Source organism: Oryctolagus cuniculus, chromosome 6, assembly GCF_964237555.1.
Source record: "Oryctolagus cuniculus chromosome 6, mOryCun1.1, whole genome shotgun sequence".
In the NCBI taxonomy this organism is placed as follows: domain Eukaryota; kingdom Metazoa; phylum Chordata; class Mammalia; order Lagomorpha; family Leporidae; genus Oryctolagus; species Oryctolagus cuniculus.
The window spans coordinates 128,597,589-128,614,750 of record NC_091437.1 but is presented as its reverse complement, the minus strand read 5'-3'; the positions used below and the strand labels follow the sequence as shown (position 1 = coordinate 128,614,750).

Sequence of the window (17,162 nt, the reverse complement as noted above, 5' to 3'; positions counted from 1 at the left end):
TCCTGGCTCCTGGTTTCGGGTAGGCACAGCTCTGGCCGTTGCGGCCATTTGGGGAGTGAACCAGCAGATGGAAGACCTCTCTCTTTCTCTCTCTGGCTCTACCTCTCTTGTCTTTCAAATAAATAAAATAAATCATTAAAAGAAATAAAATTCTTAAAGTGCTGATGAATTTCCTGACACATAAACACCTTTTTGTCGTTGTATCCCTTAAAATGAACCATATTATACATGTATGAGAAATAATATATGATTATTAAATGAATACACAATTAGATTTATATTCAACCTTTCAGATATAAAGTACCAGAACTCCAACATTAGTGGAAATTAGCTTAAAGATATTAAATTTGTTTGAAATAAGTTTTATTTAACAGATATAAAATAGTTCTGAACATTTACAACTTGTACAAAGATTGGAAGCTTTTATATTTTAAAAAATGCTGTACTAAGAGAATAGAAAAACTAGACACCATGATGACATTCTAAATCATAGGTTCAAGGAATGGAAATAAGAGGAAAATATTCTAATCAACTAAAATAATCCCAAACCATTTTTGATTGAAGTAAAATGAGTACTGTTATGTTCAAAACAGTGTGAAATCACACTTAGGTCTGTAGTTTTTTTCCTTCAGATGTATATGTATAAAACATTTTAAAATGTCATTTAGATGAACCACTTAAAGATATAATAAGAAAGAGGTAGGGGATGAAACTTCAAAGGCTTTATTTTGGTAGTTCTTCAATAATGATGCGAGACACAGAGTTCCATCCGGTGGAAGCATCTCCTTTTGGATAATCTGAACAAGTACCAACCCAGATAGCAACATCCACCAATCCAGCACCAATTCCTTCACAAAGTCCTTCCACTGCAAAACAAAGGTGAAAGTTAAGATTTTCTTTAGCTAATCTTTTAATAAGATTTAACTAAATCTTATTATAGAAAGATAGAGTATAATTGTTTAAAGCTAATTTTAAATATACAATACTTGATAAAAGTTCATAATAAAGTTCTCTTTTAATTGGTATACAAATGTTTTTAAAAGCTGTGTACATTGGAACAGCACTGTGGCATAGTAGGTAAAGCTACCGCCTGCAGTGCCGGCATTCCATATAGGTGCCGGCTGGAGTCCCAGCTGCTCCACTTCTGATCCAGCTCTCTGCTATGGCCTGGGAGAGCAGTAGAAGGCAGCCCAAGTGCTTGGGTCCCTGCACCTCTGTGGGATACCCAGAAGAACCTCCTGGCTCCTGGCTTCAGATCAGCTCGGCTCCAGCTGTGGTGGCCACTTAGAGAGAGAGCCAGCGGATGGAAGACATCTCTCTCTCTCTCTTTTCCTTTGCTTCTCTTTAACTCTACCTTTCAAATGAATTAACTCTGTAGCTTTTTCAAATAAATAAATAAATCTTAAAAAAAAAAAAACAGATGTGCACATAGACATTCTGCTATATATGCTGAATAGGCAGATTTCTTACATGTGTCAACTATGACACCAGAATTTGTTTTGTTAAATAAATAGCCCAAGTAATCCAATCAACTAACTAAACAAACAAAAACCACAATGTATTTGACTAAACAGAGGAAACCTGTACTATTTTAAAAGCCAAAACCTTTTTTAAAAATATTTTTATTTTTAATTTATAAATTTTTTTTAAATTTATTTGACAGATAGAGTTAGACAGTGAGAGAGACAGAGAGAAAGGTCCTCCATCTGTTGGTTCACTCCCCAAATGGCCGCAATGGCCAGAGCTGTGCCAATCTAAAACCAGGAGCCAGGAGCCAGGAGCTTCTTCCAGGTCTCCCATGTGGGTGCAGGGGCCCAAGGACTTGGGCCATCTTCCACTGCTTTCCCAGGCCACAGCAGAGAGCTGGATTGGAAGAGGAGCAGCCAACTAGAATCAGCGCCCAAATGGGATGCCGGCGCCACAGGCAGAGGATTAAACTACTATGTCATGGCACCAGCCCCTAAGCCAAAACTTTGATTTAATATACAAATCCATTTTTAGGAAAGTGCTGTCCAACACATGTATGTACACTTGGTGCTACTGAACTAGACTTTCATAACACTAAAAAATAATCTAGCAAAATCAGTATCCCAGCCCTTTAGCCTAGGAATCTCATTTTACTCAGAATTTCCTCGTTGTAAAACTCCAAAAAAAAAAAAAAAAGTTGTTTTTCTTAAATAGTAATGTGCTTTTGCACATGTTCTCTGAACTTTTACATACAGGACTAACAACCTGCGTTCTATGTTACCAAGGCTCTTCTCCCACACTACTAAATAAGTACGTCATTCCCCCAGTGCTCATTTTAGCAAGCAAAAATAAAACAAACAAAAAACCCATGGTACTTTGGATGACTGTGTAAAGGGGAAAAAGAACCATAGGCTGGTAGGGCTGGTAGGTCCTTTAAGGACATTAATCCTGACACTTAGGTAGTAGAGTGGATGACCACATGCGGCTGGCGAGGTTTGCTTTCTGGTTAGTGTATCCAGCAGAACCCCAGGGATGCAGGTCTGAAACAGTCTATTTCATCAGCTCTCACTAATCAACAAATCTAGGGCAAGCCCCTCAGAATCTAGGGACCTCGCTCTGGTTCAGGTCTCTTCCAAAATTGGGAGAACTAAGCCGTAGGCTCACAATCCTAATTAATCCGATACTCTCAGTGCGACCCCAAGTGACACCCATGGCCTAGAATCTTGTTCACTTCGCCCTACAGACTGGGGGGGGGGGGGGGGGCAGGTGAGCTGTGTCACCCTCACACAGGAGAGTCAGATGGTCACTTCATGGTATTTAACAGGTGAAATCATGTTTGTTGAAGTATTTCATCCTCTCTAGCACCCAGGCCTAAAGACTTAATCTGATCAAAAAGTGGGCTGGGGAGATGAGAGTGATTCCACGGTCATGGGTAAGATGCAGTATTTCCCTGGGCCTTCATGATGTTTAAAGAGAGGAAGTGAAAAGAGCTTCATTATATCTCAGGAGTATTGTGTGGATTTAAGGGAAAACATGAAAGAGAAGCCCTTGGTTTCTTTTCAACTTATTTATTTTCATTGTATTTGAAAAGCAAAGCAACTGAGACAGAGCTCTTCCATGCACTGGGTCACTGCCTAAATGCTGATAACTGAGGCTGGGCCAGACCAAAGCCAAGAGCCTGGAATTCCATTCCAGGTCTTTCACATGAGTGGCAGGGACCTAGCACCTCTGCCTCCCAGGATGCATATTAGCAGGAATGCTGGGGAATAGCTAGGACTCAAATGAGGCACACTGATATGGGATTTGGATGTCCCAAGCAGTGACTAAAGCCACTGCCCCAAGTGCTGGCCCCTGATTTTTGCAGAGTAAATTTGCTAGGGCCAGAGTCATGGTGCAATGGGTTAAATCCTTGCTTGCAATGCTGGCATCCCATATCTGATCATATGAGCATATTCTGGTCCAGCTTCCAACTAATGTGCCTAGGCAAGCAGAAGAAGATGGCCCAAGTGCTTGGATCCCTGCCACCCATGTGGGAGACCTGGTTGGAGTTCTTGGCTCCTGGCTTTGGCCCTGACCATTGTAGCCATCTGGGAAGTGAACCAGGGGATGGAAGACCTCTCTCTGTATCTGTCTCCCCCTCCTCTCTCTGTCACTCTGCCTTTCAAATAAATCGAAATAAATATCTTAAAGAAACAATAAATGTTTAGAGTTCATTATCTGAAGTAGATCCCCAAAGAAAGCTGAATTGTCATTTCTTCTAGTTAAAGAGTCTCTCTTTGCTTTCCTCAGTCATTCTTAGGTACAAGATTAGAAAAGAAGTCCCTGCAAGAAATGAGGGCAGTGAAACTAGCAATATGCATACTTTCTGATTCTCCCAGGCATGGTGTCCCACCCCCACAGCAACTCTGGAAAAATGGCTGGCAGCCAAAGATTGATAGTGCTATCCCTGCATGATGAGATTAACATCTGCTTTGTTTTTTTAACTCTAATACTTTTTGTCATTCTCTAAACTTTAATGAAGCACAGAACAGAACAAAACAAACCAATTTTTTTCCCAGACATTTTAAGGGACCAGTAGTTTAATTGAATGTCTTTTCTTTCTTACTAGGCAGGCAGAGGCAGAGACTGCAAGAACAATAGGGAAATTCTCTTTTACAAATTTAGCAGACAGTAGCCACTCTTTCAAAAAACAAGGCAAAGAAATTAGCCAGTCCTCTTATCAGTGGAAGCCAGTGGTTCGCAACCTTGGCTGCATATTAGAATAATGGGAGCTATGTTGAAAGTTCCATGGGGTGGGGTGCTGTGGTGCAGCAGGTTAAAGCCATGGCCTGCAGTGTCTACATGCCATATGGGCATCAGTTCAAATCCCAGCTCCTCCACTTCTTATCCAACTCTCTGCTAATGTGCCTGGGAAAGCAGTGGAACATGGTCCAAGTGCTTGAGCCCTTGCACCCACATGGGAGACCAGGAAGAAGCTCCTTGACGCCTGGTTTTGGCCTGGCCCAGCCCCAGCTGCTGCAGCCATTTGGGAAGTGAACCAGTGGATAAAGATCTCTCTCCATGTCTTTATCCTTCTCTCTCTGTGTAATTCTGAGTTTCAAATAAATTGATAAATCGGAAGGAAGGGAGGGAAGGAGGGAAGGAGGGAGGGAGGATCCTTGAAAGATCCTTGGAAGATCCCCAGGTAAGCCCAATGTGTGGCTAGGGTTGAGAACCACTTCTTTATGGCAATACTGGATCTTTTGCCACTTAATCTAACTCATTCATTTTCAATCCTGAAACACATGAGAATCACTAGGAGATCTTTTGAAAAATATAAATACTGGGGTCTAAACCATAGAGATTCTGAGTCAGTTGGTTAGAGAAGGCACTCAGGCATTCATATTACAAAATATATGTGTATATACTTATATATTTGTATAAACATATTTATGTATTAATTTTATTTGAGAAACAGAGACAGTGAGAGCAAGATAAATTTCCTATTTGTTAGTTCACTTCCGAATCATCTGCAATGGCCGAGGCTGGGCCAGGACAACGCTGGACGCCAGAACTGGATTCAAGTCTCCTGCATGGGTAGTGGGGACCCAACCATGTAAGCCATCACCTGCTGCCTCCCAGGGTGCATTAGTAAGAAACTAGTTTTGGAGAGCATCCGGGACTTGACTCCAGGCACCCTGATATGGGATGCAGGCATCCCCACTGGCATCTTAACTGGTATGCCAAATGTGCATTCCCATATATTTTTAAAGATCCATGAGTAATTCTGAAGTGCAATCCAGGGTGGAGAGTCACACACTGAAAACTTGCTTTATAGCAGCAGGACCCAAACGAATCTTTGCTAGATCTGAAGCACATTCTACAAAATTATTATCTTACATACCAGAAGAAGTACGATGAATATTAATTGTTGAATTCAGTTCAGGGCTTCCTTGGTCCAAATAAATGATGGCTTCAATGGGAAGAGGTCCTGAACATTCAGCTCCATTGAATGTGAAATACCAGCGCTGACAGCATGCATTTCTGCACTTTAGCCGAAGTGAGCCACTAAACAAGACTCTTAGAGCACTGTTTGAACGCATCTTTGTAAATGTACACTCCTGTCACAAACGTAGAAATAGCATTTAATTAGCAATTTCCATTTTAATTAAAAAGAGGCTTTGAAATTGCATGTGAATCCTACAGAACCATTCTTTCCCCAAACTCTTTTTTAAACGCTTAACTTTTCAAGAGGGAAAAAGATTCCCTGCAAGGTAGGTAAGAAACGTTGATGTAAGAAAATTGTAGAAAATCAAATTATGGCTTAGAATTATTCATTCCATTGAAAGTGTCTTTCAGCTTGACAAAGAATAGCTAGAATTCAATACTTTTGGCCAAACTAATCTATAATTCATTTTTTCTCCTTTAAACATAATTTTCGAGCTCCAGTTATGTGCTAAATGGCATAGATACTGTAGTTAACAAAACTGAAACCTTGCCCTCATGGACAGTCTACATGAGTGCTGTCCACACATATTTACCCTTGAACTTTCTCTTTTGGAGCAACAACAAACAGTATAATGGGGTAAGGAACAAGCAGGGTTTCTAGTCTACCTCTATGACACAAAGATAAGGCCCATATTTTTTGCTTTTTTCCCTGCAACAACCTGGTCTTCACAAAATTTGTCTGTGGTCTCATGACCCTCAATTTTTAAACAATGATTTTGAAAGTTTTACCTGGTACATAAAAATTGTGTATATTTATGGAGTGTCATGTGATGTTTCAATGCATGAACACATTTCACAATGTCCAATCAGGGTAATTCTATCTATCTCCTCACACATGTATAATTTCTTTATTAAGAAAACATTCAAAATCATTTCTTTAACTTTTTAAGAAAAATACACAGTACATTTTCAGTAGTCACCCTATTGTACAGTAGCATATCAGAATTTCTTCATTCTAACTCAGTGTCCATTAACCAAGCTATCCCTACACCTTGACTCCCCTACTTTCCCCATGCTCTGAGATCAACTCTTAGATTCTACAAATGAGTGAGATTGTGTAGTATTTGTCTTTCTGTGCTTGGCTTATTTCACTTTAACCTCCAGTTCAATCCATGTTATTGCAAATGACAAGATGTCACCCTTTTTAATGGCTGGATTGTATTCTACTGTGTGTATATAAAACATCACATCTTATTTATCCATTTGTCAGTTGATGGATACTTAGGCTATTTCCATTTATTGGCTATTGCAAATAGTGCTGCAATAAACATGGCACTGCACATGTCTCTTTGAAAGACTGATTTCATTCCCCAGTGATGGAATTGCTGGATCATTGAGCAGTTCTATTTTTAGTTTTAAAGGAGGCTCCATACTGTTTTTTATAATGGCTGTACTAATTTACATCCCGATCAACCCTGTGCAAGGGTTCCCTCTTCTCCCTGTCTTTGCCAGGATCTGTTACCTTTTGGGTTTTTTGTTGTTGTTGTTGTTGTTTTTTTTTTTTGGATGACAGGCAATATAGGTGACATGAGGTGATAAGTCACAGTGGTTTTGTGTTGCATTTTCCTGATGATTAGTAAATTGAGCATTTTTTCATGTGTCTGCTGGCAATTTTTATTTATTTATTTATTTATTTATTTTTTTTTTTGACAGGCAGAGTGGACAGTGAGAGAGAGAGACAGAGAGAAAGGTCTTCCTTTGCCGTTGGTTCACCCTCCAATGGCCGCCGCGGCCGGCGCGCTGCGGCCGGCGCACCGCGCTGATCCAATGGCAGGAGCCAGGAGCCAGGTGCTTTTCCTGGTCTCCCATGGGGTGCAGGGCCCAAGCACCTGGGCCATCCTCCACTGCACTCCCTGGCCACAGCAGAGGGCTAGCCTGGAAGAGGGGCAACCGGGACAGAATCCAGCGCCCCGACCGGGACTAGAACCCAGTGTGCCGGCGCCGCTAGGCGGAGGATTAGCCTATTGAGCCGCGGCGCCGGCCCCTGCTGGCAATTTTTATGTCTTTGTTTGAGAAGTCTTTATATCTACCACCCATTTTTCAATTGACTTTTACTTGTTTTGTTGTTCTTATTTTGTTTTATTGTTATTGAGTTGTTTGAGTTCCTTACATATTCTGGTTATTAACTCCCTGTCAGATATATAGCTTACAAATATTTTTCTCCCATTCTGTAGGATGCCCCTTCACTCTGTTGATGGTTTCCTTTGCTGTGCAGAAGCTCTTTAATTTAATGAAATCCCATTTGTCTATTTTTGCTCGTTTCCTGTGTTTTTGGGTTCTGATTCAAAACATCTTTGCCCATTCCAGTGTCCTGCAGCATTTCCCACTGGATCCACTTTGAATTGGTTTTGTTTTTAACGTGGGCAGAGATGGGCTCTAGTTTCATTCTTCTGCATGCAGAAATCCATCTTTCCCAGCATTGCTGTTGAAGACTGCCTTTCTTCCGAATCATGTTCTTAGCACCTTTGGTCCCACTATTTTTCACTTGCACAAAATTCCTGTACCCGTTCTGACTGCTACTAAAAGGAACTTGAAAACATATTAATAATTCAGAACCCGTAAGGATAGTTTTTAGAAAGAACTCAGTAACCTTTGAGGAACAACTATAAATAGGGTCCCACAATGCCAGACATTTAAATAACGAGGCAACAGTTCAACAAAATGCTTTCTAAGAAATCATGTCCAGACAAAGAAGAGGTCGTAGTTACCAAAACTATGAAAGCCATGCATACATCAAACCAACATAGTCTCAAACCCTTTTATAGTGTAGTATAGAGCAGAAAAAGCTGAGATAGGAGCAGGGATAATATACAGGTTTTTACCTAAAAACCTCAGTTTTAGGAAAATAAAAGGTGGTGGTAGTAGTTAAAATCATGAAGGCATATGTTGTAGATATGGACCATGTATAGAGCTGATCAACAAGAGAAAGGATTTTTATAAACAGCACTGACTTCTTGAACCCAGCCATTGGTCTCACCAATTACTTTTCGAGCAAACACTCATCAAAGTGACTGAGTCACTATTCAAAATGCATTGGCAGATACAGTATTTTGAACAATCTTTCCTCTTCCCCTTAATGTTGCAGAATAATTTAAATGGCCCCTGCAGTACATTCCATCTGGTCCATGTCTTTTAAATTCAGCAATTTTAAGCTGAGAATGCTACATGGAACAAGGACAGAAACCAACAGACTTCCCATTTCTGGATAATTCCTATATGAAGTGATTTCTTGGGAAGTTCTCCTCATTTTTACTTATGTCTGGAGCAAGGGCAGAATTTCCTGGCCTAATATGAATCTTAATTAACTAAAGGGTAAGTCTAGAAAAAAGCATACTGTTCAACATGAACACCTCTGCTCTCCTTTTTTGTTTGGATTTTAAAAATGAGGGTAAGTTATTTTAGATAGTATGGTTGAAATGATAAGGTAATTTGTTTGTGTTAGAAATATTTTTATGAAATTGATTCTGAAACGTTATCAACTTTTTCATTAATTTAAAGTTAAAAGTCACACACTACATTATCTTGTACTCCTTATTGTTTTTAAAAAGTCTTTTGGTTTAAAGAAAAAAAGAAGACCTCACCCAAAAATTAACACTCAAATATGAAAACCTTTAAAATAAATCTGATGCAACTTGAAAATAAATCAAAGTTTACTTACCGCAATTTTTCCAAGATCTATTCCATAGTTCAGTGAATTCCATGAGCACTGCTTGTAGTTGGGTGTCCAAGACTCTTCAAAGCTTTCCCTCAAGCATTCCCCCTTTTCTCCTTTGAATCCATCCCGACCTGGGATCCCAGGAGTACCAGGAATGCCATTGGCTCCAGGGCTCCCATCCCGACCAGGCACCCCTGCTGGCCCTTGCAGACACATTCCATTATACTAAAGAGAGACAGGAAAAGGGGAAAGAACTCTTACCACTTAGATTCAAAGATGCAGTACATTATAATTGCATTTATTTTGAGCCCTTGGAGTCAAGAATCCCTTCATACCAATTACCCATATTCTAGATGAGTTTTTGTAGAGAATTTCACAATTATTTCAGAAATACTATAATTTCTTTCATACTTTTTAATTGCTCAAAGTTTACACAAATACACACACACGCACACACAAATCCAAGAGGACAAAATGTTTTTATTTGCTTGCTTCTTTCCACTGCTCATTATAAGCCTAATTTTTTTAATCAGAAAGCTTTTTAAAAAGATTTATTTCTTTATTTGAAAGGCAGAGTTAGAGAGGGAGAGACAGAGAGATCTTCCATCTACTGGTTCACTCCCCAAATGGCCTCAATGGCTGTTTTCTCAGGCACATTAGCAGAGTGCTAGATCAGAAGTAGAGCAGCTAGGACCCAAACCGGCAACCATAGGGGATGCCTAACCTGCAGAGTCACAAAGCCAGACCCATGATGGATATGATTTGATTTTCCACTTTTTTTTTCCTGATCTTGCATCTTGTAAAAGGAGTTGGATTTCACCATTATACTTTTTGTTTTGTTTTTTATACAGGCAGAGTGGACAGTGAGAAAGAGAGAGACAGAACGGCTCAGTAGGCTAATCCTCCGCCTTGTGGCGCCGGCACACTGGGTTCTAGTCCCGGTCGGGGCGCCGGATTCTGTCCCAGTTGCCCTTCTTCCAGGCCAGCTCTCTGCTGTGGCCAGGGAGTGCAGTGGAGGATGGCCCAAGTGCTTGGGCCCTGCACCCCATGGGAGACCAGGAGAAGTACCTGGCTCCTGCCATCGGATAGGCGCGGTGCGCCGGCCGCAGCGCGTCGGCTGCAGCGGCCATTGGAGGGTGAACCAACGGTTCACTGTCCACTCTGCCTGTCAAAAAAAAAAAAAAAAAAAAAAAAGAAAAGAAAAAAGAAAGGTCTTCCTTTACCGTTGGTTCACCCTCCAATGGCCACTGCGGCTGGCGCGCTGCGGCCAGTGCTCCAAAGCCAGGAGCCAGGGGCTTCTCCTGGTCTCCCATGCGGGTGCAGGGCTCAAGCACTTGGGCCATCCTCCACTGCACTCCCGGGCCACAGCAGAGAGCTGGCCTGGAAGAGGGGCAACCGGGACAGAATCCGGTGCCCTGACCGGGACTAGAACCGGGTGTGCCAGCGCTGCAGACGGAAGATTAGCCTATTGACCCGCGGTGCCAGCCTACCATTATACTTTTACAGTTTTATGAAAACCTTGCACCATTTTGGATGCTTACCTTATTTCTAATTTTTTTACCATTAATATTATTGTGATGAAAATTTTTATCCACGTAGCTTTTTTTCTTCTTTTGACTTCTCTCCCTAAGATAAATTCCTAGGGCCATAACTATAAAATAATATCTTAAAATTATTTTCTATACTTATTTGTGAGGCAGAGAGAGATAGATAAAGCTCCCATCAGCTGGTTCATTCCTCAAATGGCTGCAGCTGCTGGGGCTGGGCTGTGGTGAAACCAGGCACAGGAAATCCAGGTCTCCCACATGGGTGGCAGGAATCCAATTACTGAGTGCCATCATCTGCTGTGTCTTGGGGTTTACATTAGTAGGCAGCCCGAACAAAGAGCTAGAGCTGGACATTGAACCCACACACTGCTAACTGCTAGGTTAAATGTCTGCTCCATAAAATAAAATCATAATAGTCAGTAATCATCTCATACCGGTAATATCTCTACATTGGATATATATATACCCCCTGCTTCTTCTCCCTGTTTTTATGTAGAAGTTGTCTTAGGATAGTATTTCTGGTCTCCAGTTCCAGCCTAGCTCCTCAAGAACCAGTGACCCAGTTCTAGGTGACCATCAGTCTTCAACAGGGGGGCAATATTCTATCAGACAATCTGTATGTGCTGAGATTCCGTTTTTTTTTTATATGTGTGTGTGTCCATATGAAGGGGTATATTATAAAGTTCAAATGCATGGATTCTAGCACTAGTTTCTTAGGATTTGAATCCTGGTTCTACCACTTTTCAGCTATGCAGCCCAGTGCCTCTTTCCTTAGCTGTAAAGTGGGAATAATAATGTTTCTTACCTTGTAGGGTCTGTATGAGATTTAAGTGAATATTATACAACACACGCTTAGAATAAGGCCTGGAACACAGTACACATTGCATAAGCTGGCCACTATTACTCTTGTAATCACCCCAAGACCAATGTCCTCGAGGCATTGCCTGGACGAGTGTGTCCACTCCCATGAGAGGACAGAATAGCTTCCAGATCTGGGGAAGAAAGCATTGGCAATCCCATCAGCTGGCATCCATAAAGCATGCACATAAGCCAATGTTGTTTGCTCAGTGGTAAAGGTAGTATTTTGAGCTTCATCTATCCAATTCCTGCGTCTACCCTAGAAAGTTCATGTGGGAACGAGGGTGCCATTAATTAGATCCTCCAAACTCCAACACCATCTACTTATATTTTTACTCTAATATTTCCTCTTTGTCTAAATTGATCAGTGCTATCATTCTGTACAAATATAATGTCCAAGTGAAAACCAATTTCCTTATATATTAAAATAATTTCAGAGTTAAATATTTATTTATTTATTTTGACTTAAAAGGCAGTGAGGGTGAGAGAGAGAGGTTGATTTGTCATTCATTGATTCACTTCCCAAATGCTGGCAACAGCTGGGCCTGGGCCAGGCCAAAGCCAGGAACCAGGTACTCATCCAGGTCTCTAATGTGGATGCCAGGAACCTTGTTACTTCATGTATCACCACTGCCTCCCTGGGTCTGCATTAGCAGGAATCTGGACTTGAGACTAGAGACAGGGCTTGAACCCAGGCTCTCAGATAAGGGGTGCAGACTTCCCAAAGAGTATCTTAAATACTATTTCAGGGCCGGCGCCGCGGCTCACTAGGCTAATCCTCCACCTTGTGGCGCCGGCACACCGGGTTCTAGTCCCAATCGGGGCGCCGGATTCTGTCCCGGTTGCCCCTCTTCCAGGCCAGCTCTCTGCTGTGGCCAGGGAGTGCAGTGGAGGATGGCCCAGGTGCTTGGGCCCTGCACCCCATGGGAGACCAGGAAAAGCACCTGGCTCCTGGCTCCTGCCATTGGATCAGCGCGGTGCGCCGGCCGCAGCGCACCGGCCGCGGCGGCCATTGGAGGGTGAACCAATGGCAAAGGAAGACCTTTCTCTCTGTCTCTCTCTCTCACTGTCCACTCTGCCTGTCAAAAAAAAAAAAAATACTATTTCAAATGCTTGCCCCAAAAGCTTATCTTTTTTTAAAATTACTTTATTTATTTGAAAGGCAGAGTTATACAGAGGCAGAAGCAGAGAGAGAAAGAGTCTTCCATAGGCTGGTTCACTCCCCAAATGGTTGCAACAGCTGGAGCTGAGCAGATCTAAAGCCAGGAGCCAGGAGATTCTTCCAGGTCTCCCACGTGGGTGCAGGGGCCCAAGCATTTGGGCCATCTTCTACTGCTTTCCCAGGACATAGCAGAGAGTGGAACAGCCAGAACTTGAACCTGTGCCCATATGGGATGCAGGCACGGCAGGCAGCAGCTTTACCTGCTGCACCACAGCGCCAGCACCAAAGGCTTATCTTTTAACTTTACTTTCTGGAATTAGACATGATCACTTTACAAAATCCAAAAAGCACACTGGGGCGGGTCCTATGTAAATATTTGCTAATCAATTTGCCTCTCATATTACCTATTTGATCTTTTTAAACATTTATTTATTCATTTATTTTAAAGGCAGAGAGAGAGAGAGAGGGAAAGAGAGAGAGAGAGGAGGGGAGAACTGAGAGAGATTGCTCTTCCATCATCTGGTTCACTCTCTAATGCCCACAGCAACTAGGGTTGGGCCAGGCCAAAGGCAGGAGGCAGGAACGCCATCCTGTTGTTCCATGTGGGTGGCTGGAACTCAAGCACTTGGGCCATCACCTCCTGCCTCCCAAGCATGTAAGTAAGAAGCTGGATCGGAAGTGGAGTCAGGAGTCAATCCTAGGCACTCAGTATGGGATGTGAACAACCTAAGTAGCTGTTTAACCAGCTACCTGTGCCTCAGTGTCTGCCCCTAGTCTTTGTTCTGATAAATGACCTTTTCATAACTTTGATATTGCCATTTACTGGCTATAAGAAAAGAAACTATTTACTGTCAGAGAAACAGTGAGGAAAGTATCTAACTTTAAAAGTATTTGAGGCCGGTGCCGCGGCTCAGTAGGCTAATCCTCCGCCTTGCGGCACCGGCACACCGGGTTCTAGTCCCGTTCGGGGCACTGGATTCTGTCCTGGTTGCCCCCTCTTCCAGGCCAGCTCTCTGCTGTGGCCAGGGAGTGCAGTGGAGGATGGCCCAAGTGCTTGGGCCCTGCACCCCATGGGGGACCAGGAGAAGCACCTGGCTCCTGCCTTTGGATAGGTGCGGTGCGCCGGCCGGCTGCGGCCGCAGTGGCCATTGGAGGGTGAACCAACGGCAAAGGAAGACCTTTCTCTTTGTCTCTCTCTCTCACTGTGCACTCTGCCTGTCAAAAAAAAAAAAAAAAAAAAAAGTATTTGAAAAGGGGTTGGTATGGTGGTACAGCGGGTAAAGCCACTGACACCTCAGCACTGGCATCGCATAAGGGCACCAGTTCGAGTCCCAGCTGCTCTACTTGTGATCCAGCTCCCTGCTAATGGCCTGGGAAAGGCAGTGGAAGATGGCCAAGTGCTTGGGCCCCTGCACCCATGTGGGAGACCTGGATGGAATTCCAGGCTCCTGGTTTGCTGCAATCTGAGGAGTGAACCAGTGAATACAAGGTCTGTCTCTCCTTTTCTCTCTGTAACTCTGCCTTTCAAATAAATACATAAATAAATAAATGGTTTTGTTTTAAAAAATAATTATGTGGCCTAAAGTGTCCAGTAAGTGTCATGGTTGAGGATTTTTATTCACCTTTTCATCTAAAAAACCGTATTTAAGATGACATAACTTTTAGGGGATTAGGTTCCCCAGGTATTATTTCTTTCTTCTTCTTTTTTTTTTAATAGATCGATTCATTCATTTGAAAGTCAGAGTTACACACAGAGAGAAGGAGAGGCAGAGAGAAGTGGGGGGGGGGGGTTCCATCTTCTGGTTCACTCCCCAATTAACTACAAAGGCCAGAGCTGTGCTGATCTGAAATTAGGAGCTTCTTCTGGGTCTCCCATGCAGGTACAGGGGCCCAAGGATGTGGGACATCTTCTATGCTTTCCCAGGCCATAACAGAGAGCTGGATTGAAGTGGAGCAGCTGGGTCTTGAACTGGCATCCATATGGGATGACAGCACTGGAGGCAGCAGCTTTACCCACTACACCACAGTGCCAGCCCCACTCTGTCTTTTTCCACTTTAAAATGCTAACCCAGGGGCTGGTGCTGTGGCATAACAGGTCAAGCCACCGCCTTTGACACTGGCACCCCATGTGGGTACCAATTAGAGTCCTGGCTGCTCTACTTCCAATCCAGCTCTCTGCTAATGTGACTGGTAGGTCATGGAGGGATGGCCCAAGTGCTTGGGCCCCTGCTTGGGGTGGGGAGGAGCACCTAGAGGAAGCTCCTGGCTCCTGGCTCCTTCCTGGCCCAGTGTGAACCATTGAGACCATCTGGGGGGTGAACCAGAGGATGGAAGACTTCCCTCTCGGAGTCACTGCCTTTCAAAGAAATAAAATAATGTTTTAAAAAACACTAATCCAACACATGTTCAGTACCCTCAACAAATGTCTGTGGAGTGGATTAATTCCATGCGAAAGGAAGCGCCAATTTTTCTACACCTCTGTTTTTTCATTGGCCACCAGGGGGCAGAACTTGGTGGATGATTGAAAGAAAGGCTTTGAAAGATCCTATACAAAGAAGTTGCTTCATAGGATCTGTTGAAACCTTCTAAATGACTCTGGGGCCTTTTCTGTCAGCAAAACCAAACCCAATCTCCGGGATGCACCTGAGCCTGACTGCACAAAAGCTTCACCACGTCGGGTAGGGCTGTGGGCAACCGCAGGTCCTGTAAATCCCTGCACGGGAAAAAAATTGCTGGCTTTATGGGGAAAGGGGGTATTTTGTGTATCATAACCACACAGTCATAAAATGCTAACTGCACAAGAACCACATTCATTTGGTACAGTTTTAACAATTTAGACACTTAAAATAGAAGTGTAACCCTGAACACACAGTCTGCTTTTGTGGGGCAAAATTATATAGCATATCACCAAAAAATGCTCTGTGATTTCTTTTTTTCCGCCCAGTGCTTTTGAATCCAGCATAGGAGGAGCTGCAAGAGAGCTTGGCTTATTAGTTTAGGTTAGGTCCGCAGCTTAACAACACGGAAAGCTCTTTAAAATCACAAGCTATACCCTCCTCCCGTCTTAAGTCTTGCAACATCTGTGAACGCCATTTATGCGCAGAGACTGGCTTAAGTTTTGAGTTTATGGTATACCAAGGACTATCCTGCGGTTGCTTCCACAGATAAGACCCTCAGAAAGCTGTTTGCTTGCTCTCCTGGAAACTCAGCTCCTTTTGTCTGTGCTGTTCACACCTGGTGGCCACAAAGCCAAGCCCCAGGTGGTTGTAAGGCCTGGCAGACCTTGGAGGGTCGGTGCCTGGGGGTTGGGGGGGTGTCAGTTCCCCTTCCAGCCTTGAACCCTCTCTGAACCATCCCCGGCTCCAGTGTGGTCGTCCAACAAAGTAAATTGCAGCTCATACTCCCTGGGAAGATGACCCAGCGTGACTCAGTCCTCAAGTTTCGGAGGGTTGGACAGATGCTTTGTGGGGCCATTGCTCTCCTGCGGGCAGACGTGGCCACCGGCCCTGACAAAGGACACGTTGCACGGCCCGGACCCAGGCCCAGGGGATCAGCCAACCCAGGCCCCAACCCAAGCCCCTCAGTCTACCCCCATCACTACCCAATCCTCTCCATCTTTCCCAAGGGGACACCTAAAGCCAGCCATTCTTGGACGTCTCCCTGAACTTCGGGGCGTCCCACCGACCCACGTCGCGTCGCCACTACGCGAGGGCCCCTTTCTATAGGTCTCCCTGGGAGTTCTGGTCTCGGGGCGCAGACAAAGCGGGGCTCCCCGGCCCCACCCACAGCTGCGCCGACGCGCACCCCTCACAGCGGGCGGGCGGGCGCCCTCCACCGGCGTAGGGGTCTTCCCGCCCTGCTGCCGGGACTCACCACGTCCACCACCTCTCTCTGCCGGAGCAGCGCCTTCTGCTTCCCCTTGGGGGTCTCGGAGGCGCTGCCCTGAGCCAGCAGCTGTAGCAGCAGGAGCGGTAGCAGGCGCAGCCGCAGGCGGGGCTGGGGGCGCATGGCGCGGCGGCAGCGGGGACGCTCGAACGGTCCCAGTCAGCTTCTGGCCCCGCCGCGCTGCGAGACCGCCGCGGGCTGCATCAATGCGCCTTTCACCCGCCCGCCCCCTGCACTCCCGGAGTTTCCATCCCGTAATAGGCTGGAGCCCCTACCCCGAGCCCGACCCCGGGGCGGGCCGAGAGCCGGGCCCGCCCCTGCCGCTGCCGCCGCTCCTCCCGCCGGGACCCTCGCCGTGGACAAGTCCCTGTGGGACTGCGGCGGGGGCCGAGGGCAGGAGCCGCGCGGGAGGCCTGGGACTGGCTGGAGGTGTCGCCGCCTCCATGCACGCGCTAGAGACACACCTCTTAAACTGTTCCCAGAGACAGCCCCAAGGGCGGTTGATCCCTGGCCTGGGGAGTAGATGACATTTTGGGGAACGGGGCGGGGGGGGGGGGTGGTGAAGATTCTCAGATCATCAGATTCTCCCAGAGTCCCCTTA

General features: G+C 44.7%; 1 protein-coding gene across 1 annotated transcript; it reads right to left on the bottom strand.

The window, feature by feature from the left end:
* Nucleotides 1-346: 346 nt before the first annotated feature.
* Nucleotides 347-16,943, bottom strand: CTHRC1 (collagen triple helix repeat containing 1). Its single transcript, XM_002710591.5, has 4 exons — nt 16,550-16,943; nt 9,113-9,334; nt 5,351-5,567; nt 347-866 (listed from the first exon to the last, which is right to left on the bottom strand). Exons 1-4 carry the CDS (start codon nt 16,682-16,684, stop codon nt 724-726), a joined length of 717 nt encoding a protein of 238 aa, XP_002710637.1. The 5' UTR covers nt 16,685-16,943; the 3' UTR covers nt 347-723.
* Between the last annotated feature and the right edge of the window lie 219 nt (nt 16,944-17,162).